Source organism: Melospiza melodia, chromosome 15, assembly GCF_035770615.1.
Source record: "Melospiza melodia melodia isolate bMelMel2 chromosome 15, bMelMel2.pri, whole genome shotgun sequence".
Classification (NCBI taxonomy): Eukaryota; Metazoa; Chordata; class Aves; order Passeriformes; family Passerellidae; genus Melospiza; species Melospiza melodia.
Window position 1 is genome coordinate 9,935,896 of NC_086208.1, and position 25,418 is coordinate 9,961,313.

Genomic DNA, 25,418 nt, shown 5'->3' on the forward strand with positions numbered 1-25,418 from the left:
CATTTATTTTTCTTCTCTAGTTGAATACATTAGAGTATGATGGGGAGGAAATTAGTGGTTTGGCAAGATGCCCATTTGATGCCAGACAAACCAATGTCGCCCTCTTTGCTGGTAAGAACTTTTACTTGTAATGAGTCTAAATGATTAATGACACCAAAGGAGACAGAGAGCTTTTAAAGCAAGCACAGGAAAGCTAAAGGTGTCATGGTGCCCCCGCTCTTAAATTTTTTAAAGGGCCTCCAAAGGATTAGAAGCTGACCTGTTAATAAATAGGTTACAGCAGTCTGGGGAAGTGTGACAGTAAAGAAATGGGGAAAAATACAGGCTAGTCAGAATTCTCTAGATTATTAAAGGCCTCTTAATACCATGTTTTCAACTTCCATTTTAGATGGAAAATTGTATTCGGCAACAGTAGCAGATTTCCTGGCAAGTGATGCTGTTATTTATCGCAGCATGGGGGATGGATCTGCCTTAAGAACAATAAAGTATGACTCCAAATGGATAAAAGGTAATTTGGGGAGTATTTTCCCATACACATGGCAAATGTCATTTCAGGAGCACAGAAGGTCAGGTTATTCACAGTCAGCCTGGTTTACACATATGCTACAATGTCAGCATGTATGAGGCTTTCAGAATATTAAAAAGCTGCATAATGCAAAAAAAAAACAGACAAAATTTTTGCTAAATCCTTCAACAAATGAATTTGTAGTAACTAAATACCTTAGTTGTAATGCAATTTCTGTGGGGCCTTGTTACAGTACATTAGCCAATGCTAAAGACTTGAAGTTCATTTGAACTCCAGTGCACCTGTACATGGACATCCTGAAGTACCTGTAAGACTGGAGCTCACCTTGGCTGGTGTGGACCTGGGCAGGAGCTGCCAAGTCTCACAGTGTCACTGTCATGTGCCCACTGAGCAGTTCTTTGAAGTAACTTCTCCTTGCTCTTTCTTGCAGAGCCACACTTCCTCCATGCCATAGAATATGGGAACTATGTTTATTTCTTCTTCCGAGAAATTGCTGTAGAGCACAACACTTTAGGCAAGGTCAGTATCAGCACCGTGAGCATTGAGTCACAGCAGAAGGAGTTCATCCTAAAACAGCATCAGAAACAAGTACAGTTCATAATATAAAGAAGGAACTAGGACAAAGCTTGCACAGTTTTACCATGGTTATAATTTACAGGGAGGGGAGAAAAAGCAAACTAGAGCAGTGCATTCTTCAACCAAAAAGCTGTTTCTGTTCTCACTGTCAGTGAGCTTGCTACAGGTGTCTTTCAATGTGCTGTTGCCTCAGTGCTGCTGTTGCCTTAACTCTTGTGCCAAGTACTGAAAAAGCTGAGGGTGTTTTCATGCTTATTAAAAAAACAAAAGAAAACAACACAAAAGGAGAGCTTCAAAGAAGTTTCTCTAATGTCCCTGGATATTGAATAATTCAGTCATGCCAGTACAGAGTATAATACTCATGCCTCACCATGGAAGGATATTCTACAATAAATTATTAAATCCCTTACACATGGTTAATTAAAGTCTTTAAATCTCACTAACAATATGATTTTGAAGGTGAAAAGGGTGGGAGCAAACTGTGGAGATGCATTTGCTTGGTGATACATTAAGTGCCTGTGCACTACGAGCTGAACACCATTTGCTTTCATCATCTCTGTGCAGATAAATGGCAGCTTCCTGTTAACAACATTATCTTGGTGTTTTATTAAGAGTTCAGAAACAAGCACTGTTTCCCTAGCATCTCTCAAGCCTCTCTCCCTTTTTCCTTCTCTTTTCCTTTTACAGGCTGTGTATTCCCGTGTGGCACGCATCTGCAAAAATGACATGGGGGGCTCCCAAAGGGTCCTGGAGAAGCACTGGACATCCTTTCTGAAAGCTCGGCTCAACTGCTCAGTTCCTGGGGATTCATTCTTCTACTTTGATGTTCTGCAGTCCATCACAGACATCATAGAAATCAATGGAGTACCCACTGTTGTGGGTGTATTCACCACACAGCTCAACAGGTAAGAGATGAGCAACCTTTCATCAAAGGCAGATCTCAGGTTCTCTCTTACACTGAGATTGGTGCCATTGTAATCTGAGTTCTTGAAACTATTTTTCAAATTTTACAGCATCCCTGGTTCAGCAGTGTGTGCTTTCAGCATGGATGACATTGAGAAAGTCTTCAAAGGAAGATTTAAAGAACAAAAGACTCCTGACTCTGTTTGGACAGCTGTACCTGAAGACAAAGTACCAAAGCCAAGGTAAAAGGTTCTTAACTCACAATGTCATAACATTGTCCCTGTAAAGAACTACCTTAAATCAGCTGCACTCTTGAGTGCCTTGCTGGGTAAAACCCAAAGCAGAGCTTGATGCTTCAGCCATAAGGATGCTCATTAACCGGCTGCCTTCTCTCATTAACTAAAATATCAAGAGGAAAACAATATTGTTCTCATTTCAGACCTGGCTGCTGTGCAAAACATGGCCTAGCAGAGGCTTACAAAACCTCCATTGATTTCCCAGACGAAACGCTCTCCTTCATCAAATCTCATCCATTGATGGACTCAGCTGTTCCCTCAGTCACTGAGGAGCCCTGGTTTACCAAAACACGTGTCAGGTATGACAGTTCAAAAGTAACACCTGTGAAAAGTAAAACAAGACAACTTGCTGATAATTATGTGTCTTCTGGTCTTGCTAGATACAGATTGACAGCAATTGCTGTAGACCACGCTGCTGGACCCTACCAGAACTACACTGTCATATTTGTTGGCTCCGAAGCAGGAGTAGTACTTAAAATCTTGGCAAAGACCAGGCCTTTTTCTTTGAATGACAGCATATTACTGGAAGAGATTGAAGCATATAATCATGCAAAGTAAGTATTACCAGAACATCTAAGCTCTTCATCTAGTCCTTGGAACCTAGCTAAAAAAAGATTATGGTAAACTAGCTCATTATCACCAACATCACCACTTATTTGTCATTTCATTATGTTCCTCATGTCGAATAACCTGAAAGTATTTGGTCACTTGCCATTTTGCATGGGTTGAATGAACAATGTAATTCCTATCCAGTGACGTCAGTGACATGGTCTAATTCTCCTGCAAATACTTCTGAAACATCAGAAGTCTTTGGTGATGTTAAAAAGAAATGATCTGTGCTTAATCTGAGGGTTGCTCAAGAGTGGCTGATAGTGTATAACCAATATCTGATCATTTTAAAGTTGTTTATTTTTTGGCACACATTATTTTTGGGAGTGGAAGCATTCCGGTTAAACTCTACAGCCATCCAATACAGGACTTCTCTTCTGCTCTCTCATGATACTTATGCTGACTGAGAAAACAAAGAAAATGGATTTGGATTTTTTTTCCTACATAGCTCTGCAAACTTCTCACCTAGATGTTAGCAGGAGGCAGAATCCAGCATTTGATAACTCAGAGGTTTGTTTAGCAATGTCTCAGCAAAGAGTCACAGGTTAAATTTATGTATGTGAGAAGTTTCTGTTCAGTAGCTACACAGACAATAAATAAAATGTTTAGTGCACAAAGTACTACAGTCACTAAAGCAGTGGCCTGCTCTTGTTTTTGCTGACCAGGTGTAATGCAGAAAGTGAGGAGGACAGAAGAGTCATTTCCCTCCAGCTGGACAGAGACCACCATGCTCTGTTCGTGGCATTCTCCAGCTGCGTCGTTAGAATTCCCCTGAGTCGGTGTGAGCGTCACGGGTCATGTAAAAAGTATGGCTCCCTTCCTGATCCCCCCTAAAGCAAGGGCACCAACATTTCTTTGGAAGGAAGTTAAAAATGCATGATCTTTTGGGGTTTTTCTCTTGCAAGGGCGTGTATTGCTTCACGGGACCCGTACTGTGGCTGGTTAGACCATGAGGCATGTGGAAGAGTGACACCAGGCATGCTGTAAGTACTCCTTTCTAAGTTAGCCCAGCATCTCTAAATATGCTTTACACGAGCTCATGCCCTGTGCTCTTCCCTTGCACACAGTTACTAAATCTCTGTTTTTTTAAAGATTTTTTTCCCAGTGGACTGTATCTGTAAGAGAACTGAATGCTAAGTCTGGCCTAATTCTGGAACCACTGGGTGCAGACTTGCATTCAGTAGGAGTTTTAGATGTGTAGGAGGACAGGCAGACCTGTAGGAAGAGCAGTTGGAAGCAGGAAGGCAAGAAATTGCAGCATGAAAACCTGAGCAGCTCCAAGAGGACAGGACACAGTATCCCCTCCCAGACTTGCTCGTGGTCAGGGCACAGGCAGTTGCAAATATGAAAGCACAGGATTCACAGTGGGAAGAGCAAGGTTATGCCTCTGCAGTGGAGCTGGGGTGTTATATATGCATACCAAAGGCATTTTGCACAAATCAAGTCTGTAATATATGGTGCACTAGCAGCTGTATCTTAAAAAGAGGCCTTTGTAGCAGGCCAGTGCAAACTTTAACTGGTATAATTGGATGGTTGTATCTAAACCCAAGAGCATGCCCAATGGAGAAGACATGATGTAGTTGTTAAAAAATGGGATTGTTTTACTTCTCTTTCCTGGCATAAGCACACAGAGATAGTTTTAAAGCCAGAACTATCCTGTACATTTTGTACAATCCTTTGGGCCATACACTGGCTGTTGTGTATGTTTCCATCTGCTGCTATCAGGAAAAAAAAAAATCTCCATTTGTATCCTTACTAATACTGTTAATTGCAGGTTCTCTTTGTTTGTTTCATACAACCACAGCACTGGAGGATACGTCCAAGATGTCGAATACGGCAACACGGCGCAGCTTGGGGACTGCCATGGTAAGGGACAGTCACTGCTGCTCCTTTGGAATGTCTCACCATAGTCTGTGGCCACACCTCACTGTGGATGTTAAATTTCTGATGAGCTTTTCAGTAACATGATGAACACATCACCTGGTGTTACTGTGAATGTTCACAAAGCTGAGCTTTTTAGTCCTGGGTGGCAGAGTTTTTCTCTTTCCTTCACCAGTTTACAGCTATTTGGGGTCTACAGCAAAGTATTGAAGAATTTATTTTTTGTAACCAGTGATATTTTAGTTTTTATTTTCCATTACTCAGGTTTGAGATCTTTTGCTTTCTTTTTGTTACTTTTTACTGATTACTTGTTCCTTTAATTCTTTTAGAAATTTTGCCTACTACAGCTACACCAGATTACAAAATATTTGGCGACCCAACATCTGGTTAGTTTTTTTTAATTTTTTTGAATTAATGACCTTTACTTTCCTTCAGTTCAGCATTTTCAGCCCTTTTTTCCTTCCTTTTGCACAGTTGGCAATCCTCCATTTTTGTGCTTTTACTCATGTTCCCACTGATGGTAAAGATAGTCAGACTCTTCTCACTCAGCACTTCACCCTGTGTAGCCGCATGTTAACAGCTCATTATTTATTGAGACATCTTTTATTAAAGAGCCTGATTAACATAGATGACATCTTCACTGCACGAAGTCCACTAAGCTTTACTCTTGATCCCCAGCCATGTGTTTGTGAATGCCCCTCTTGGTCATCTCTAGTAGATGAATGGCAGAACTTCATCATCTTCCCCCTTACCTCTCCTTTTCTCTTTTCCTTCCTTCCCAGCAAGCTTTTTGCACAAATACACATTTTCTAAAATGTGTATTTCTTTATTTTTGAAATGCTTTAAGTAGCTTGTGCTAGTGGAAAAAAATTTAACATCACAAACTGTGTAGCTGAATGAGAAATTGTGTAGACAAAAGTGGCTTCAAAAAAATGTTGTGCATTGTTGTCAGATGGACTTTTGCATCCTTTTCTCCTCCAGATTTTTCTAATAAGGTGTTCACCACCAGCCCTGGTGTTCAGGGACACCCAGTGCTCCTCTGTTGAACTCAAGAGCAGAATCTGTGTTGACTTCAACAGGAGCAAGACTCAGGCCTTACTTTCCAGTCTTTGCTTTTGGAACGTGGGCCTTCGCTTTCAAACCAAGGGCACATTTCTGACTGACAAATAGGACAATAATCTATTTGTATGTTAAATTTGTAAGAGTGCCACAAGAACATTATTGGTGGTTTGATTTCTGACATTTTCACTTCTGTTACTTGACAAGAAGTAACATTTGAGATAAATATTTTCCAGATCTATTTAGCCACAATGCAAGTTAGAGGCTCACTTAAGGAAACAAAACAAAACAAAACTGTCACACAGAAATGCTGCCTGGCTTTATGAGTGCTTATCAACTGAATTTTCAAAGTGGTATTTTATGACACAGATACAATTGAACCTTATTTTTCAGTCCTGAATGAGTGTGCTTTTGAAGTACATTTCTCAAGTCTGATCTGAAGCCATAGACTTTCCTGCCTAAACCTACTGGGACAGTGAACACAAAATACTCAAGGGTGCAAATGAGACTGGACTGTAAACACAATTTTATGAGTTTCCTCTTCTGTGCATTTTCACATAGGCTGTGGTGGGTCTGTTCAGCAAACATATTACAGAGGAGCCAGAATCTCTGCAGGATTGTTCCTTAGGAACCATTACAAAATAGGGGTTAAAAACATTCCTTTTATCCCCACCTGCAGAAATGGCTCATTCAGCAGTTCCTGGTATACCATAATAGCAGTAATGGAGCTGATCTGGTTTCTCAGGCATAACCTGTCATAGTGTGCATCATTCCAAGTAGCTTCTTTTTTTTTGATGTTTAAAAGGCAGCCAAGTATGTTGTCTCCAGTGAAGAATATAGCAATTAAGTAGACTAAGTTGTGCTTTTCACCCCCACAGTTGCTTGCTTTAACTTTTGCACTGCTTTCACAGTTGACTTCTCTGGCTTTTTGGCTAGCAGCTGTTGAAGTGTAAATGTACTATTTTCATACTTCCAGTTTTGAAGTAATTGATTTTAATCAGCCATCTGTACTTCTGCAGAGTGTAGGGGGGGGTCACATTTTGCTCTGACATGTAACTCCCATAAAATACTGTGTCCAGCTATAGCTTAGATGTGCCATGAAACACATTAATAAAAATCTGTTTGCCACCACAGACATGGAGTTCTCCTCAGCTTCCATTACCACAATGGCAAGTATCCCAGTTATATCACCTAAAGTGATTGGTTCCTGGAAACCTAAAGTGACTGGCTCTCGGAAATTTGTAGTTCAAGATGACCCAAACACTTCTGATTATTCTGATCCATTATCAGGTGTCCCAAAGGGTAAGGCCTTACCAGGGAATACATTTCAGCTGAATGGAAACCTGATAGTCTCAACATTGTCTAAGGCTTAAGTTAAATGTAAGAGCTATGATTGTTGGGCTCTATTTTACACCCATTTCCTGTGAATATGCAGACAGTGCAATCATGTTTTTCATACCTACTTATCCCATGGACAAAGTGTTACTTAGAGCTTATAATGGAAAACACAGATTCTAAGCTCAGTTTTTTAATCCTAGAGTGGTCCAAAACTCCCCTTGAAATCAATGGCAGTTCGGGATACATTAAAAAATTACCTTCTGCACCTCCATTTATTGTTTTCAAACTGTTTAAGCAGTAATTTAAACACTGGTTTAGACTCATGAATGGTTGCTTATGTTTTGGGTTTTTTTTCATTTGGGTTGAGGGTGGTGGCAAAACAGAACACAAAGCAGAGCTCCGTGAGACATCTGTGTGTTAAATGGGGCATATCCCAACCTCTACTTGCTGGAACATGGTCCTGAACAAGAGTCAGAGTAGGAAACTGCTGAATGTTTATCCTCTGGATATAAGCATCAGTTTAGAAATGATCTCAGTACATACTGAGACATCCAGAGGTTTTAAGCTGAACACAAGAAACCTAATCTCCCTGTAGTTCATCTTTCTCTAGCCATTCTTTCAGCTAAGTGAGCCTTTGATTAGGTTCTTATGGCAATGAGACTTTAATTCAATAGGACTACTGCAGTCAACCACAGGATTGAGAAGCTTTCAATCCCCTAACCAAAATTTACCACAAGTCTCTCTCAGTGCATAGCAAACAAGGTGACAGACATGTTTGCACAATTCTGTACTTACTGAAAAAATCTCACCAGCCAAAAACCATTTCTGTTTTATTACCATTCACAAAACATATCAGGTTTCCTATCAGCCATTATGGCCGTGCATTTGTCATTTTAATTTGTTGCAGTTATTTTCTGTTTTGCTTTAAGTTTTTATTATCATCTGCTCTTGGTTTTGAATCACATTTTGTGTCATAGCTATTAGTGAACTTTACTCATATTTTCCTTCTGCCTCTGCACAGTGCCATTAAAACCTGTAACCCTGAACATTAACAATATTCAAAGGCCTTGCCTCTAACAAAAAGTGACTCTATTCCTTCCCTCTTGCTCTTTCATTTTAACATCTCTTGGGATAGCAACAGAATTACTTTCATTAAAAACTAACATTGTCTTTGCTGCAAGATGTCTGTGGTTGCTTTAAAAAATCTAAAAAAAAATCAAAGGGAGCTTGTTAATACCCAAATAAAAAAAATTAATCAAATATTCAATTTCTTGGTCTAAGCTAAAAGTTTTAACATTCTCTAATAATTTAACCTAAGTTGTTTTTATAATGTTATGCAAGTATTATGTTTGTTATTGGTAAAAAATAAAAATCAGTGCTCTAAAACAGAATCACATTACCTATCTTCAAACTTGCACATGTATAATGAGTGCAGGTGTGCCACTCCAGGACCAGCAGCCTGGGAGTGGAATAGTTTACAAGTTTTCTACTGTATTCCATTAGCGTGGCTGTAACAATGCAGTATATATGTTATACATTTTTACACAACATTTGCATAATCCTGTCTCTCCTTCGATACTGATTTATGAGTTGGGCAGAAAAGTGAGAGAGAAATCCATCCATGAGTTATTAATTGCTGTCTGGCCCAGTAGGACCTTCTAACCTCAATTTTCCAGCAGAAATCATTAATGTTAATAACATAAGGCCCCTATTTGTGAGCCTTAAAGGAAATTTGGGGACAGGCTAAACAAAACATAAGGAGAGAAACTGCGACAAGCATTCCTTATTACAGAGAAAATGGACAGTCTTCGTTTAGCCTTGTCAGTGCACACACAGTCATTTTATAATTTTTATAAAATTATTTGCATTCACCGGTGGAGTAGATTGCAGGATCCTACTGAGTTACAGCAACACCACATCCAGAGCACTTAAAAACACTTAACAGACACTTCCATGAGGAAGGGTGCCTTCTTCTGAAATGTGTCAGTATGAAATAGCTGTGGATTTATGATATCCTGCCTGTCTTTTGCAGGTGTGAGGTGGGAAGTACAATCAGGAGAGTCCAACCAAATGGTGCATATGAATGTCCTAATCACTTGTGTCTTTGCCGCGTTTGTCCTGGGAGCCTTTATTGCGGGAGTGGCCGTTTACTGTTACCGGGATATATTTGTGCGGAAATCCAGGAAAATACACAAAGATGCGGAATCGGCTCAGTCCTGCACTGACTCCAGCGGGAGCTTTGCCAAACTGAATGGGCTGTTTGACAGCCCTGTCAAGGAGTATCAGCAGAACATTGATTCACCCAAACTGTACACAAACCTGCTGACCAGCAGGAAGGAGTTGCCTCCAAACGGCGATACCAAGTCCATGATGATGGACCACAGGGGACAGCCTCCAGAATTAGCTGCACTTCCAACTCCTGAATCTACTCCAGTTCTCCAACAAAAGACTCTGCAGGCTATGAAGAGTCAGTCGGACAAAGCGCACGGTAACCTCAACGCTTCACGAAAGGAAACCCCCCTAAAAAGCCCTCAGTTTTTTCCTTCTAGTCCTCCACCCCACTCTCCTCTAAGTCATGGACATATTCCCAGTGCTATTGTTCTTCCCAATGCTACCCATGACTACAACACATCTTTCTCAAATTCTAATGCGCACAAGGCGGACAAAAAGATGCAACATATTGATCATCCACTTACAAAATCATCCAGCAAAAGAGACCACAGGAGATCTGTTGATTCCAGGAACACCCTGAATGATTTTCTGAAACACTTAAATGAAACTACTAATAATCCCAAAGCAATTATGGGAGATATTCAAGTGGCCCACCAGACTTTAATGCTGGATCCAATGGGCAATATGTCTGAGATCCCACCTAAGGTTCCCAACAGGGAGGCGTCTTTATACTCTCCTCCATCGACTCTGCCAAGAAACAGTCCCACAAAACGAGTGGATGTTCCCACCACTCCTGGAGTACCAATGACCTCTTTGGAAAGGCAGAGGGGTTATCACAAAAATTCTTCACAGAGGCACTCAATATCTGCCCTTCCTAAAAACTTGAACTCACCAAATGGTGTTTTGTTATCCAGACAGCCGAGTATTAATCGTGGGGGGTACATAGCTCCCACGGCAGGCACTAAGATGGACTACATGCAAGGGACGCCTGTCAGCGTTCACCTCCAGCCTTCCTTGTCCAGGCAAAGCAGCTACACGAGCAATGGCACCCTGCCTCGCACAGGAGTAAAGAGGACACCCTCCCTAAAACCTGACGTGCCACCAAAACCCTCATTTGTCCCTCAGACGACACCAGTCAGACCACTGAACAAATACAGCTACTAGGACATGTCTGTGCTGAAATGAGTGTGGCACTGACCTGTACAGGTTCTGAAATGATGTTGTGGTAGACACATAAGGCAGAGACTTGCTTGTTAGTAAGGAGAACAAAGTGGCCAAAGAAACTGTCTTTACTTGAGCAACATCTGTGTCTTGCCACATGTAGCTGCAGCAAGACTTCATGTACTTGCTACAAGCAAACACAAAAAAAACAAAGGAAAGTGCTGGTCATTACATTTCTTTTGTTTGGAGCTAAGGAGACATGTAGCACAATGGGGTGGGGGCTACGTTACTGTTCTAGATAGCTAAACAACAGTTGTTGGGAAAAAATCAGTAAGCAAATACTTGAAAAATGGGTTCCATTTTAGACTGCCATTAAGTGTGGTCATTCCCATTAAATGTGAACATTTTACTATGTATGCATTCACCTTGCCTCTTGCACAAATGTCAGAAAATGGTAATGTCTCAATGAATAGCTGGGTTAATAATCAATTTGCTGGAATTAAGTCTCTGGCCCAACTGTAGCATTCTTTTTTTCTCTCCATGTGTGTGGCATTTTGTTTTTGCCACAGATAAAGCTGTGCGTGTGTGTGGATGTGTGTGTGTACTGTACACACTAGGATGTACTTAGATTCCCATTGCATCTCTTATGCTATGGAATTGTTTACATTGAGCATGACTGAACAAACAGATGACTCTGCCTTCTGCAGCCCGCTGGGCTCAGCTGGAGCCAGCTACGGATGAACTGCACATCTCTGACAGCCTTCCGAGGGGAACGCCTGCATCAAAGAGCCACCCAGTCAAAGAGTGCAGATATGGTTAATTCTTCATAACTCTGTTATGCTGCTATCGATTCAGAGCTGTGCATTTCAAATCTAGTGTTTTGGGCTGGAACGGGGGAGTTTTGCTGTGTTTCCACAGTGCCTCCATCCAATACCTGGCCACTGTGAACTCGAGCCCCTGTACTTCTCACTGAGGGCAGCTAATTGTCAGTTCACTTGGCAAACGCCGGTGTAACTGGAGAAGGTCACGTTTTTGTTGCATTTAATAATGCCCTACACGCTGATAGACTCTTGTCAATAAAAAAGGAGAAACATTAATTGGCCTGGCAGAAGCAGTCTGTGAAAACTCAACAGTAGTGCAATCAATTTGTTTTTGTTGTGTAAAGTAAGGTTTGTTTTTTTCCAAAGTCATGCAGGTAATGACAATATTCTGTAAATATTATGTGTGAGTTTACCTGAATCTGTGCATTTTGTGCCTTATTCATGCAAATGATAAAAGTACTAAAAAAAATTAAATCTGTCAAGTGTTCTCACTATAGCACATATCTCCCGAGTGCCAGTTGTAAAACCTCTCAACAGCACCCAAAAAAAAAAAAAAGATAAAACACAAGAATAATTAATGGTAACTAAAGGCAGCCTACAATCCAAGAAGACAGCAGCATTAAATCACCTTACCATGATAAACATTCCACTCCAGCTCTCTGAAGGATCAAACAGTTATAATGTGAAATCAAATGAGGTTTCTAGGGTAATGGAACACCTGCTAAAGTTGTGTAAGCTATTTAGTAGGGTTTACAGTATCCACTTGCAGCTGATGTTCAACACAGATGGCTATTTTAGCTTGCAAACTACACACTACCACATTGTTTATTGAACATAACTATAGAAATAACCATGGCAGAGGAATATTCATGAATTAGTGGGACAAATAACTGCACCGAGTTTCAGAGACGGTGGAGATTTATGTTATGTGTTCAAAGGGGAGAAAAGGTTAGTCACTAAAAACTGGATCTCTGTTACAGTACAAAGAATAAAGGATAGAAGTAGTCATTTTTTTCTTGTAAGGCTGTAAGGGACATTTATTTCCTGAGACCTCTGGATCCAAAAATCAATGATCTTTCTTCCTAAACACTTCTGTCTTGCAACTAAAACACTACAGATTAATAACTATTAAAATGTACTCAGTTGTCAGAAGACACAAACTGATCCGATTTCACTTTACAAATATTAATACAGACTTGTGTGACCCGGAAGATAAATGTATGTGAACCCTGATAACCTCCTGTAACATTGTGCTGCCTTGTAGATGGTAATGTGAGTTCTCTCAGTATTTATGTTGAAATTTCTAACATTCAACCTAGTCCTTATTCTGTTAATTTAATAATAAAAGATGCTTTATCCATTTGTGCAAAGGTAAACGCAGATTGTATCTTTTTTAATGGTACGGCATAAAAAAAGTAACCCTTAAATGAAGCTGCTCTATTACTATAGAGTACTTTAACATGTATAGATATCTTGTAAACTTGTATTGTGGATGTGTAAATAATACGTTCTTTGGGTTTTTAACACCGCATGTAAAGTCAAAATAAAATATTCCCATGTACTGAGTGTGTAATTTCATTATTGGTGCAGATGTACTGTGGGGGAAATCTCTGTTTGCCTGCAGCAGCTCTGCCAGGAGGGCTCAGCCGCTCCCTGGCTGCAGGGCTTGCAAAGGCTGGGGTGACACACCAGGGTCCTGTGTGTCCTCTTCAGCCACTCCGAGCTCTGTGTCCCTGGGGCAGAGTCAGGCTCTGTCAGTGACCTTTGGCCCCCTGAGGGGAATACAAAAATCAGAGTAACCAACATGTGGGGGCAGAGCTCAGTACAGAGTCAAGGCTGCCCACACAACACCAACACCATGCACTGAAGTTAATCCCTGGGGCTCCATCCAGGTTCCAGCTGGGCTCTAGTTCCTGCAAGCCTTTCTTATTAAGGTAAAAAAAATACCAATTTTGTGCAAATATATACGATTCTGAAAGGAGGTAGTGTGTTCCTTCTACAATGTAGATTACCAAAGACAGAGCTAATTCCTGACCAAATTAATTGCTAACTCACATAGCAGGACATTCCTAAATACTTATTAATGCTTAATAATTAAAACTCACATTTCAGGCAGACAGTTAAAGCCCAACAGAAAAATAGATGCTGTATATTTAGTATGTGCCAAGATCCCACACAATTTTAAAATAATCAAGGTAATTTAGTATCAGAAAACAAATATAACATTCTTTTAATTAAAAGTTAATTTTAGATAGTGGATAAAAACGATTTTTTTACAAGATTATGTTGTCAAGGTATTAATCATTTGAAATTGCTGTGCATGTTATAACACTATAACAGCACCTAGTTGTATCTTACCAAAAAAATCGGAAGGAAAAAGAAATATGGTGCTTAAATGTTCCAAAGCTATAATGGCTCAATATATATTTTCTAGTACCAAAGAAAAAATTCTCTTTTTTTATTAGCATAGGGTTTTCTTCATTGGATGTCTTCTTATATGAAATGAAACATCAGACAACACAGCTCTCACAACATGCTGCTTTCCCACTTTAAAATCAGCCATGCCTTTGGCACCAGTGTCAGCAGTGTGGCTAAAGGCTTTCCCTCTGGAGGGGCTGTACCTGCCTGAGTCATCTTCAGCCAGGCATTAAAGGTCATCACGAGAAAATTACAAATAGCTGTTTTAGTGCATCTGCAGCACAAATCCTGGGATAATTTTTGTTCAGAAAATGTCTCTGTTTTATCTAAAATATGTCAATTGACCATTTTCTGGGGTTCCATAGTTTGGTCTGTGTTGAACCAGCCTTCCCTTAACCAGTCTGTGCTGGCTGGATGGGTGCAGCCAGACCATCATCTCCCAGCATGCTCTGTTGGGCTACATGGTGCATGCAAATACCATGTTTTATTTATTTATTTTTATTTTTAAATACCTGAAAAATAAATATTTAGAATTTGTTAGAAAAATACATACAAGAAAACTCTCCCTTCACTAACAGAGATGGCTTGTGTCCAATGATAGTGCCAAAGCAGCCACCCACAGCAGCCCCATTCTGAAAAGGAACTTCAGCAATAAGGATAAGTTTAGCAAGAAAAGAGAGTTTTTCTCCCCCAATGCTTTCCTGGGTGAGGCAGTTGGTTTTAAGCATCCTAAGGTCTCTCTTGGGGAACAATACGAAGCCACAGGTGATAAAGGAGCACGTGAAGGGTGCTTTTTGGACCTGGGGTCACCCCAGCAAGGGGAGGTCCCAGCACTGAGGGATGTGGGGCAGGGCAGCTGTGGACAGGGAGGGAAGAGGAGAGGCTCCTGCTCAGCTCTGGCTTGCTTTGGGTTTTGTAGAAAAAAATAGTTTTGAACAGAGCACAGACAAAACACCAAAGGGCTGCAGGCCCGTGCTAGTGAGATGATTGCAAGAAAACCAATTTGTAAAGCTGTGAGCAGTTATCTCTATGACTGCACTGCCAGAACAAACCTATGGCCTTTTAAATTGGGGTCTTAAAGTAATCACAGTAGTTAGAAAAATCAGGATGCCTCTGTCTTAACGCTGTCTTGCTAATGACTCACTCTGTGACCCTGGGAAGATTATGCAGGGTTTATGCAGTAAATGGCTCCTCAGAATGCAGTGGGTTTCGTGCAGTTGGTGTGTTCTGTACTGTTTTCTTCTAATGCTTCCTTCTCTCTCTGTGATTCTGAGCACTAGCAAGGACATCTTGCAGGTAAATAAAGGGAAAGAGAAATACCTTCCCATCTGGGAAAGGTTAGTATTTGCAGGAGTAGGGAAGAGTTGGTTGGTATTTCCCCAGGTGCCTATTAATTTCATGGCATGGAAAAATATTTTTTAAAAATTGAGCACTACAAAATACCTCATAAATGCAGCATCTGGACTTCAGCTGGGATGTGCAAGCTTTTCATATAAAAAGTACTACCAGGAGACCAACATACCAAGACTGCATTTGTTGTTCAAATGTCATCACATCACAGTATGAAAGAGCAAGAAAGCAAAGGATTTGGGAGAAAAAAACCCCCACACATTAAATATTTAATTAGATTCAGCTTTGCTTAGAGAAGCAGAGATTCTCACCTTTTTATTCAACCCTGCTAAAGTTCAGCTGGTGTGAGTGTCTGACTCTGGTCCAGCCATTGCTGCCTGCTTGCAAACATTTTCACTGGCATATTGCATTGGCCTGACACACATCTGAAATTATAATCTGTCCCAAACTCTCCACTGAGAAACTGTTTCCACTCTGCCTGAAACAAAATTTATTGGAAGTTCTGATTTTATTAATGCATTCTGAATTCATCTGAGGGCCTGATTTATGGTCTCTTAGCTTGCTTTTCTCCTACAGTCACTAATAACTTTTCTGAGCTCTTCTCATTAAAATTGTAACTAGATCCCAGCCTGTGTCCTACAGAGAATGCTGCTGACCAGAGCAGAGGTGTCAGAGGGTCCCCATGTTTAGGGAAGGATTGAGAATTCCTTGGGCTGCAATGGTGGCACTGCATCCTCCCTATCAGACTGGTGTCTTTGCCCTCCATGTCAGACAGAAGTGTTGCTTAAGCTCCTGTAATGCTTTAAGGGTAGGGGAGGAGAAGAAAATCTACCACATAGACAAGCTGTCCTGACTATTTTCAGGAACGATCCCCATTTGTCAACATAAAAGGAATTTTATGACAGAAAAACCTAATGGCCAAAAAAATAAATCCCAACCCCCAAACTGACCTGTACACATCTTGCTGTCCTTGTTTTGAGAATGAGAAATTGTTTTCCAGGGCAGAGACTTACTGAACTGCACAAAAATGAGCAAAGAATATCAGTTCTCAGTGGAGGCCCTTCTGCAGGATCATACCTGGCTGTAATAGCTGGTTTGTAAATTTTTCCAGTAGCTGACCTTAGCCATTGGCAGAGGCAGTCCATGAGCTCAGTGGTTTGCTTCTGCAGCAGTACTGACAGCCTCTAACATATGTCTGTTCCTGCACAGAAATGGACAGCTGCCTAGTAAGAGAAGAAAGGTGGCAACTGGCTTTTAATTTGGGTCACTTCAAGCACAGGGTTATTTCTAAAATCTTTGATTTACAATACTGGCCTCACATGAGGAAAAAATAATCAGAAGCGGATCAGAGCAGATGGATCATAAAAGCAACGCTCAAGCTAGCTGCACCTTCCTTTTCTGTGCACTGAACATCCATGTGATTACTCTGATTTCCTCAGGAATACATGCTGATCAATTAACAGCCTGAGATGTTTTTTTTGTTAGAGACTAATGGCAAATTTTTATGATCAGGCTGTGCTGTATAACTATGAATGGCCATTAGTCACAGGTTATCGTGCCTGGCCAACAATTAGGTGAGAGGGAAGCACTTCAATATTAATGTGGCGTGTGAGAATTGATTTCTGTGAAAGCTTCTGCATGCAGCTCTGACATTCAGTGTCTGTCACTGCTGCTGGGGTGACATCTTGCCTCCATCCAGGGAGATGGCAGAGCTGCATGGGCCAGGCCTTCCCCCTCACTCACTCAGCTGTCCCCAGCAAATGTTAAAGAGGTGTGAGCAAGGCCAAAGGAAAATGGGAGGCACATCTGCAGGAAAGCATTTGCAGCCCCCCACTTCATCTCTGGCCACAAGTGTTTGATAGGGATCAAGGCTTCAGGGTAAGAAAAATGTCTCTGTAGGAATGACCTGCTTTTTCTGGTCATTGGAGAGTCTTCCAGCAGGTGCCATCATGGGAACTGAACAGGCTTGCTTGGGCCAGCTGACATTTTGTGTGTGGAGTCCTCTTGCCATCCCTGGACCTCAGTGTGTGTGGCTGCAAGTCTGCTTTTAAATTCACAAGCAAATCCCATAAAATATTGGACTCAACTGGGGCATAAGGTGCCAAATGCTGAGCTCCCAGGCACAAGAGAAAATCCAGGTGAAGGTACCCAGAGAGCTCATTGAGACTGCTGGGAGGCCACTCCTGCTGCTAACGGAAGCAGAAGAAGGTGTCTTGAGTTTGTTTCACTTCTTCTGCTAAGTCAGGCACATCTAAATATGAAAATCACAAAATTGCAGAATGATTGAGGTTGGATTGGACCTAAGATCATCTGTTTCAAGCCCCCCTGCTTAAGCAGGGCCACCTGGAGCCACTCAAGAATTCAGGAAATCACTGACCCGAGCTAGGACCCTGGACTGAGTGACAGTAAAAATGATTATTCATTCTTAAAACCCTTCCTAAAAGAACTTTCAGATTAGGTGGGTCTTCTAGCAGACAGGTGAAGTCTTCCTTCTACCCAGACTGAGGGGAGTTTAGATATCCAACTACTCTTTTTATTGCAGCACTTACTTCTCTTTGACAAGCATAGAGTGCACATCTCAAACAGTCCTTCTCTGTTCAGATCCCAGAGGATCTCTGCTGCTCCTAATGCACAGTGTACAGTTCTCCGTGCGAGCCTTTCATCTGAAATGACATCACGATCAAAGGCAAGGTTATACAGAGTGCAGCACACTGAGAAAGTCATGTGATATTTCAGAGCTGCTTCATTACTGGGACGACAGTTCAGAAAGTACTTGAAAATGACATTTTACTATACATGATATGTTCCATATTACAAGCATTCCTTGCCAGTCCCTGGTGCTTCAGTTAAACTGCAGTACTGGGTAAAAGACTGGATTTGCTCTTCCACAGGAACCAAACTCCAGGTAGAATTGCTCCCCATACTCTGAGGGAGGGGATATGTCTCAAAAGGCTCCAACTACAAAAGGTATTCTAGACCAGGAGGAACAGAATATCACATAGGGACACAAAGCAAGATCAGTTGTCAAAAATATACTTTTTGTCACATTTCAGATGAAAACCATTTTGAAACCTGTCATCTCACCTTGATGGCAGGAGGGAGGAGAAAATGTTTGCCCTGAAACTGGTTGACAGAATGGACAGCTTTATGATGTTGGCTTCTAATACAATCTTGCACAAATGCCACCCAGCTAACAATGTCAGCAGTTTCTATCTAAACCCAGTACTGGAGCTTTTACACTCCTCCTTGTGTTCTCTGAAACATAGTCTAACTTGCTTTGCACAGAACAATAACTAACCTGTCATGAAATTGCACTTTACTATTTTAGTAGTTGTTTGTTTTTTCACAAAGTCCTTCCAATGATGGCTTCTCTCCTGAACTGCTGCTTTGTAGGATACTCCAACCCCACTCCCCCTCTGCTTCAGACACAAGGTGGAGTCAGGATCAGAGAAGCTCAGCTTCAAAATGGCAGACTGCACCTTTGTTATGTCCAAGTCTCACCCCCAAAATTGCCACAGCATTAATGACAAGACAGAACCTTCTCCAGGATGGTTCCCTATTAAGTCCTTCCTATCAAGCATGGGCTCCTCCATCTCATCAGTGTAACTCAGGTAATGACATTTGTCTCTATGAAAATTTCCCCAGATCTCCATCAAACACCCATAAGTAGCCTGTCCATAACAGGGTCAGGGAGAGCAGTGGGACAACAGACCCAAACCAGGGGTCTGAAAGCAAGTTTGGAAAACCAACAGAAACCAGCAGAGGATCCATGTCTAAATGCCACTCATGCCTTTGAAAATCCCCTCAGCTGTTAGGCCTATTTAATCCCTGCTCTCTGCTCAGACATTACCAAAGACGCCAGCTCTGATGTGTAACATTCACCCTGTAGACATGGGGAAGACCCATGGCATCACTGGACAACACACCAAATCCTCTAATCCCAGCCTACAGACACTGACCAGCTAATGCCTCCTGATGACAACAGAATTCCAACCAATAACCACAGACTTACAAAGTCCCTAATACCTTTTTTAAGAATTTCTCTACTATCCAGGGTTACAGAATCTGTTTCCATTTTGGGGGCTACTGTCCTCACTGAGTTTTTCTGCTGTTATGGTTGTTGTTTTAAAAGAAAGCAATTCTGGAATACTAATAAGTCTATGTGAATTTTTTCCCCCTAAGATTATTACAAACGTTGACATTAAATGTACTAGCCTGAACTCAGTTTCTGTCTGATTTAATAAATTTATGCCAGCCAACCAGCAATTTTTTTTAATTAACCCTGGAGGTTAAATGGAAGTTTACTAAAATGAGAATATGTTAAATGAATAATTTCTCTTGCCTTCTTTCACGAAGTCTCTCTCTTACCCCAATAATCAGTTCAGCTGCAAAGAGATCAATAAGGTCTTTCAATTCAATGAGTAAAAGGCATACATTAAAAGGTTGGTAACAAACCTGATATACTGGAGAAGATATTTCAGCTTTTATGGGTTTTTTTGACACTAAATCTATCTGCTAAAAATTCTTGAGAAAAGGTTACTGCCCATACACTAATATTGCCAAATGGCATAATTTGTTAGCAGTGCTTGGGAAGATATCCTGGCATTTATCCACAAACACAAGTCTTGTCTGTTAAATCCTCATTACAGAAGAAAGCACACTTTTAATCTTAAAGCAAAAAACAGCTTCAGAAGCCAACCATTGTTGGCTCTTCCTATGCCATAAATGAGCACAGCAGGTTATCCTTTCCTAGACTGTAAAATCCCAGTTTAATTCAGCCCTTCCCATGAAGCAGACTCCCACCTAACAGCTCACCAGGCACGGTGTGTGCAACCCAACACTCTGCACACACGCCCTTGTCACTGCTGTTAGGGACCTGTCTCTACACAGGAGCTGGCTATTGCTCACCCCAGGAGTGGTCACTCACAGCAGTTCAGTGCAGGTCATGCTTGTGAGCTAAGATTAAATTTACCACGATTTAGTGTCAGTCTCACTGAAGGACATTGAACAGTATAAAACCCTTTGGTTGTGTCCCCTTTTGGGCTGTAATTCTACCAATAGCTTTAAATCATTAAATGTACCCATCATCATACTTCTATCGATCTCAAAACGTGCAGGCTCCCAGGGAGAAGGAGTGAGTTTTTAAGAGAGTTGAACTGGAACAAGGACTCAATGACAGCATCCATGCAGAGCAGCAGAGCTGAGCTGTGCAGCTCCCAGCAGAGCAGCCAGCGTGTTTACATCCACTGCAGGAGGATGCGTTCCCAGAATTTCATGCCGCAGAATCCTCTGCGTGGATTGAAATCCTCAGAGACACAGAAGTCTTGGTTTATTCCTGTGATACTTCAGTAAAACAGAAATCACCTGGCAGATGCTTCTAGTCATGTCTGGCAGGAATTTACTAACACTGGTTCAGTTCTCATCACAGTCTTGAGTTCTCCTCAGTGGCCCCATTTAGTTCTTGTTAAGTAAACACAACTAGCACTCAGGAAAGTGCTCAAAGTAAAGCGCTTTATATGAGGTGCCTGACTGAAATAAGCATTTCAATTAGATTCATTAAGTAAGTTATTACTTGCTAATTGAATAGCAACAGACTGCTAAGGATCACTTACTGAGGTCTAATAAGTATGTAAGAGTGAAATCTACTCTTCATGTAATTCCATCAGCAATAAACTAGTATAATTAGCTTCTTACTAACAAACTTAAATTGTGGGGAATGTTGAGGCAGATAATTGGCACTTAGGAAGATACCTATAGCAAGTTAGTGGGGTATCAATTAACATACTTATGAAATGTCAGTTTAAACTCTGAACAAATAATTTATACCAATGGGCTTGGGTACTTACTTAAAAGCTATTTAAATGCTTAAAGTTTCATGTCCAGAAAAAAATAAATTAAGTCCTCTCACTGCTCTTTTAAAAAACTTATTACATATGCTTCATTTCCAGGTGCATAACCTATGAATTACCTTCAATAACCATCAGTAAGGACTCTGGGGGTGCTGGCTATAAATCCTCACATGTGAGTGGTTCAAGAACCTGTTTTCCCAGGCTGCTGTCTGCTCAGGAGCATGCTTGCCTTTCACCCCTCACTCTCTCACACCATCTGAAGCCTATTTAGCAACCTATTTTCACAAAATTGTGCTTCCAAAGGAGTATTAATCATCTGAGAAACAGCTAATTCGTGCTCCCTGCACTTTCAGACTCAACCATCACAAGACCTCACTCTAGTTTGATCAAATTAGGGTTCATACCCCATGACTGAAGTCTCATTTTATTACATAGAGAATCTGAGGCACCAAAGCAGCAATTTTTGTCCAGAGGTGACATGGACAGACCTCATGGGATCAATTCCTTCCCCAGGAGCCAGTAGATAAAACACCTTTCTATGTCATTTGGACCAACCAATCTGAGTGAGGGAACAACATAAACATACTAATTGTCTGGTCAGGAGAAGCAGCAACAGAAGCAACATTCATGCCTCTAGTCCAGGGAGCTTACCACAGCTCCATCTTTTCCTAAAGATATTCTCCAGATGTTCTGGAAATTCTTTGTCTTCATGTCAGAAACTGAAATCTGTCTGCTCCCTGACTTAATATGCAGCTTGGCTGAAGGAAATGAAGCATTTTGCAATGGCACAGTGTGTATGGAGCACTTCTGTTTGCATGCAAAGCCTGAGCCCTCAAACCCAACAGAGGCCTTGGGAGGAAGGCAAAAACTCCCACTTCAGGGAGCAAGGGCAGCTGGTGGTGGCAGAGGTGTTGGGCTGGAGCCTCAGTGCAGGTGTTTGCCTGCAGTGAAGGTGGGGGCAGAGGCACCAGAGGAGGTGGGAGGATGCCAGGGCAGGAGAGCTGAGGACAGCACACAAGAGTCCCCAGCTGGGCACACCAGGGTGTGGAGCAGACAAGGTGCAAGGGAAGGGGGAATACAGGGCTGGAGTCTGAGCTGGGTGAGGACAGGAGGGCCAGGAAGCAGGAAGTTATTGGCAAGGGTAGTAGTACTTGCCATTTAAAGGGTATATGTGCAAACCAATTTTAGAAACTTCTATTTTAAATTGGGTTCACCCCTCCCCCTTCCCCACATACAGAAACACACACTGATCCATCATCCATTTTAAAAAATTGTCAGCATATCCCTGTCAGCTAGCTGTGATTTTTTTTCAGCTATGCCAGCAAAAGCCCTAATGTAGACACAGATATAATATGAGCAAAAGGGGGAAAAAAACCTTTATTTTTGCCAATACAGCTTCTTTTGCTCAGGCAACTGATACGAGTTATATTTTTGCAGGTTTTTTTTTTTCTAGTGTGAGCTTCTGTACTCTAAGTGATTGCATCGTCAGTGCAGCTGTGCACTAGGTTCAAAGAAGGTGTCCACAAGACCTTAAATTGTGTTGGGGAAAGGACAGGACCCAGCTCTGTGAAATCCTGTCAGTGCCTGGAGCTCATAGGCATGGATGCAATAAAAATACAAAAAAATACAGAATTTCAAGCCCTCCATTCCCAAGCTCCAGAGTAATGGCTGTCAAATTTTCCTCACTTCCCAACCTTCCCAAGAAGCAGCTTCAGCCCAGTGCAGCACTGCAGGTAATCAGTGTCTTCTTAGAGTAAATTACATCCTAAAACTTAGAGCTGCTTCATTGTCCAGAAGCTGAGAAGTATGAGAAGAACTTTTCTGTTCTGTATGAATGGAACAAAACTTGAGCATCTAGGGGAAAAGGCAATCTCAAATTATAAATAATGCAGAAACTCCAACATACCTTTTAAAGCCTCAGTCCCCTTATAATTTAATGTTTGAAATGCTATGCTATTCCTTTGGAAGCTTTTTTCTCTCCACTGCTGATGATGGTCCATCTTCTTAGACACTTGAATAATGTCTCTCTTCCTCTAGTAACACCTTTTTTGACTGCTGCTCATGCATAGTAATGTTAATAATCTTGCAGCTTTCAGCAACATTTTTCTTCCTTTAAATGAAAGCCTGGTTTTATGCAGGCTGTTTTGTTCAGTACCTTGTCTCCTGCAGCCCCTTTCACTGCACAGGGTACCTGTGTACATACAAATGTCTATTTACTGCTGCCCATTATGAGCTGTTCATGTTCCATTTAGCAGCACGCAGGAGAATGGGACTAATTGATTACCTATATTGTATCAATTTTAGCAAAGCATAAATGATACAGTCAAGATTAGCTTGTCATTATATTCACTATTTTACAAATCTATACGTAAGCATAATCCCTCCCAAAAGAACTTATACCATCATTAACCAGGGACCTTGTGCATGTGAAATGGACTTGATATCCAGCAAATTACACAGCAGATAATACCATGTGCAGTCAAGTAGAAGGATATATTTTATACTACCTGACAACCACAGAGTTTTACAGTTCTTTCCTTAGAGAAGATGAATTCAGATCCTATCGCCTCCTAAATTTAATAACGTAAATATAGACAATAGATAAGTATTAAGCTCATTTGTCAAGGAAAACCAGGCAATTCACCTCAGGTCATGAAGCAAGAAAGGACAAAAAAAGCCAACAGAATCCAAAATTTAACTGTTAGTCTGGTCCTATAACTGGTGGGACCACACTAATGTGCTTTGTGCTTCTAAGTTATTTTTAAGCACCTTCTCAGTCATCATTAAATGTTAAAAGGATCTCGTATCTTTTGGAAAGGGTGCAGTTGAAGATCCTGACTATTTCCAAAGCTTCCTGAAATAGAAATCCTCACGTGTAAATGGCCAGTATAGAATTACAACTGCATTTTATATAAATAATTCTGGTAGGAAACCTGGACTAAAATCATTCTAATGACTTTGATACAAGTGCACAGTTGGTCTGTGAACTTGCAGCCGCTGCAAAGAGTAATCACGTTAATCTGAACACTATTCCAATGACAGCTGACAACGAAATGAACACCAAAGTAGTCAGCTCTGGCCTCTCCTGCTTATTTAACCAATGCTCCTGCTGCACTCAATATTATCACTGTAAAATCCAGAGAGAACCCTTCTCCTTAATTATAGTCTGGAAACAAAGTCGTAGGCTGCATTCTCAGAAGCAGTCACACACTATTAAAACAGAAGGAACAAAAAAAAGGAAGGAAATTATAAACAAGAGCTTAGAATAAAGGTGAAAAACAGAGACACCTTCAGAACATTGAACATGATTACAGCAAGTGCCATCATTTGCTTTCCCTTTGAGTTGGTGTTAACAAGTATAGCATTTTACTTGTCTTTGTTTACCAGGAGAACATAAATACTGCATAAACTACATCTTCTTGCCAACTAAGCTTTGTCTGCAGGATGGCAGTTTGTTCTAACTATGCTTACACTTTCAAGGAGTTGAAAGCTCAGTGGCTGAGCAGGAACAATGTGGAATGTTATATACATGCGAAATGCATTCTTCATTATAAGTACTTGAGAAACCTTAAATATCTCAGCTGGAGATTGCCCAAAGGTCTGCGCTGCTTGTCAGGATCTATCTCCAACAAGTATTTCATGAAACACCTGAATTTGGAGCCTAGATCCTAGTCTAAACAGAGGCTTCCTAAAGGATTTAGAGCCACCCTTCCTAGGAAGAGGATCATAAAAGCTCTCAGGTCTTTCTGAGGTGCCAATGTACTACTAGACAATCCAGCAGTGCCCTGCCTAGGCCTTCTGTGTGTTCTGGCTTCCCCAATTTTTCTCAGAGAAGCCCCTCTTCCTCGTTACAGAGTGGCTGCCCAGAGCTCTGCAGGCTCCCTTCAAGGAGCCAGCTGCCCCAAGCCTTGATGCACTAACACCAAAGAAGCTGGGATCCTGGTGAAGCCTTCCTGTTCTGGGTGCAGCATTGCCAGGCAGGGCTGTGTAAACACCTACAGTGCCTACAGAGCTTCACAGGGCCACCCAGCTAGCATGGAACAATTTTATACAAAAGAGCTTCAAGATGGCTCTGAATGGAGAGCCACAGCACTGAGTGGGCTCCTCGTGGATATTCTTACAGAGCACACATCAACTGATTACAGGGAAGGCTCTTGCATTATTGTGTGCTATTTTGTGGGGATAGAAAAAAAGCCCTTTTTGTCCTTAGCTTCCCACCAGGCAGGCACAGGGCCTTCAGCCAATTAAGCATGAGCTGATCTAAACTCAACTGTTTCAGTCTGCCTATGATGGGCTGGTTCTGCCTCCAGAGCTGCAAGCTGGCTGGAGATCTGTTGTTAGGACCTATGGATTGGGAGGAAGGAGTAACAGTTTCTGCTGAGTTTGTGCAAAAGTGGAGCTGGGCTTATGAAAGAAATTATATCAAAATTTGTCTTTCAATTAACCCAAGGATGAAATG

General features: G+C 41.3%; 1 protein-coding gene across 13 annotated transcripts in view; it reads left to right on the top strand.

Moving 5' to 3' along the window:
* Positions 1-12,903, top strand: part of SEMA6D (semaphorin 6D) — a 129,656-nt gene extending 116,753 nt beyond the window's left edge. For 5 of the 13 annotated variants that reach the window (XM_063169710.1, XM_063169715.1, XM_063169716.1 and 2 more), the window contains exons 7-19: positions 21-111; positions 389-508; positions 957-1,045; positions 1,790-2,007; positions 2,116-2,247; positions 2,445-2,600; positions 2,682-2,855; positions 3,576-3,716; positions 3,816-3,893; positions 4,685-4,776; positions 5,121-5,177; positions 6,985-7,152; positions 9,221-12,903. In XM_063169710.1, coding sequence (XP_063025780.1) covers positions 21-111; positions 389-508; positions 957-1,045; positions 1,790-2,007; positions 2,116-2,247; positions 2,445-2,600; positions 2,682-2,855; positions 3,576-3,716; positions 3,816-3,893; positions 4,685-4,776; positions 5,121-5,177; positions 6,985-7,152; positions 9,221-10,524 — 2,820 coding nt within the window. In that variant the 3' untranslated portion in view covers positions 10,525-12,903. The remainder of the gene's footprint in view (positions 1-20; positions 112-388; positions 509-956; positions 1,046-1,789; positions 2,008-2,115; positions 2,248-2,444; positions 2,601-2,681; positions 2,856-3,575; positions 3,717-3,815; positions 3,894-4,684; positions 4,777-5,120; positions 5,178-6,984; positions 7,153-9,220) is intronic. The other 8 variants (XM_063169717.1, XM_063169720.1, XM_063169718.1 and 5 more) reach the window with 8 other exon arrangements.
* Positions 12,904-25,418: the final 12,515 nt, after the last annotated feature.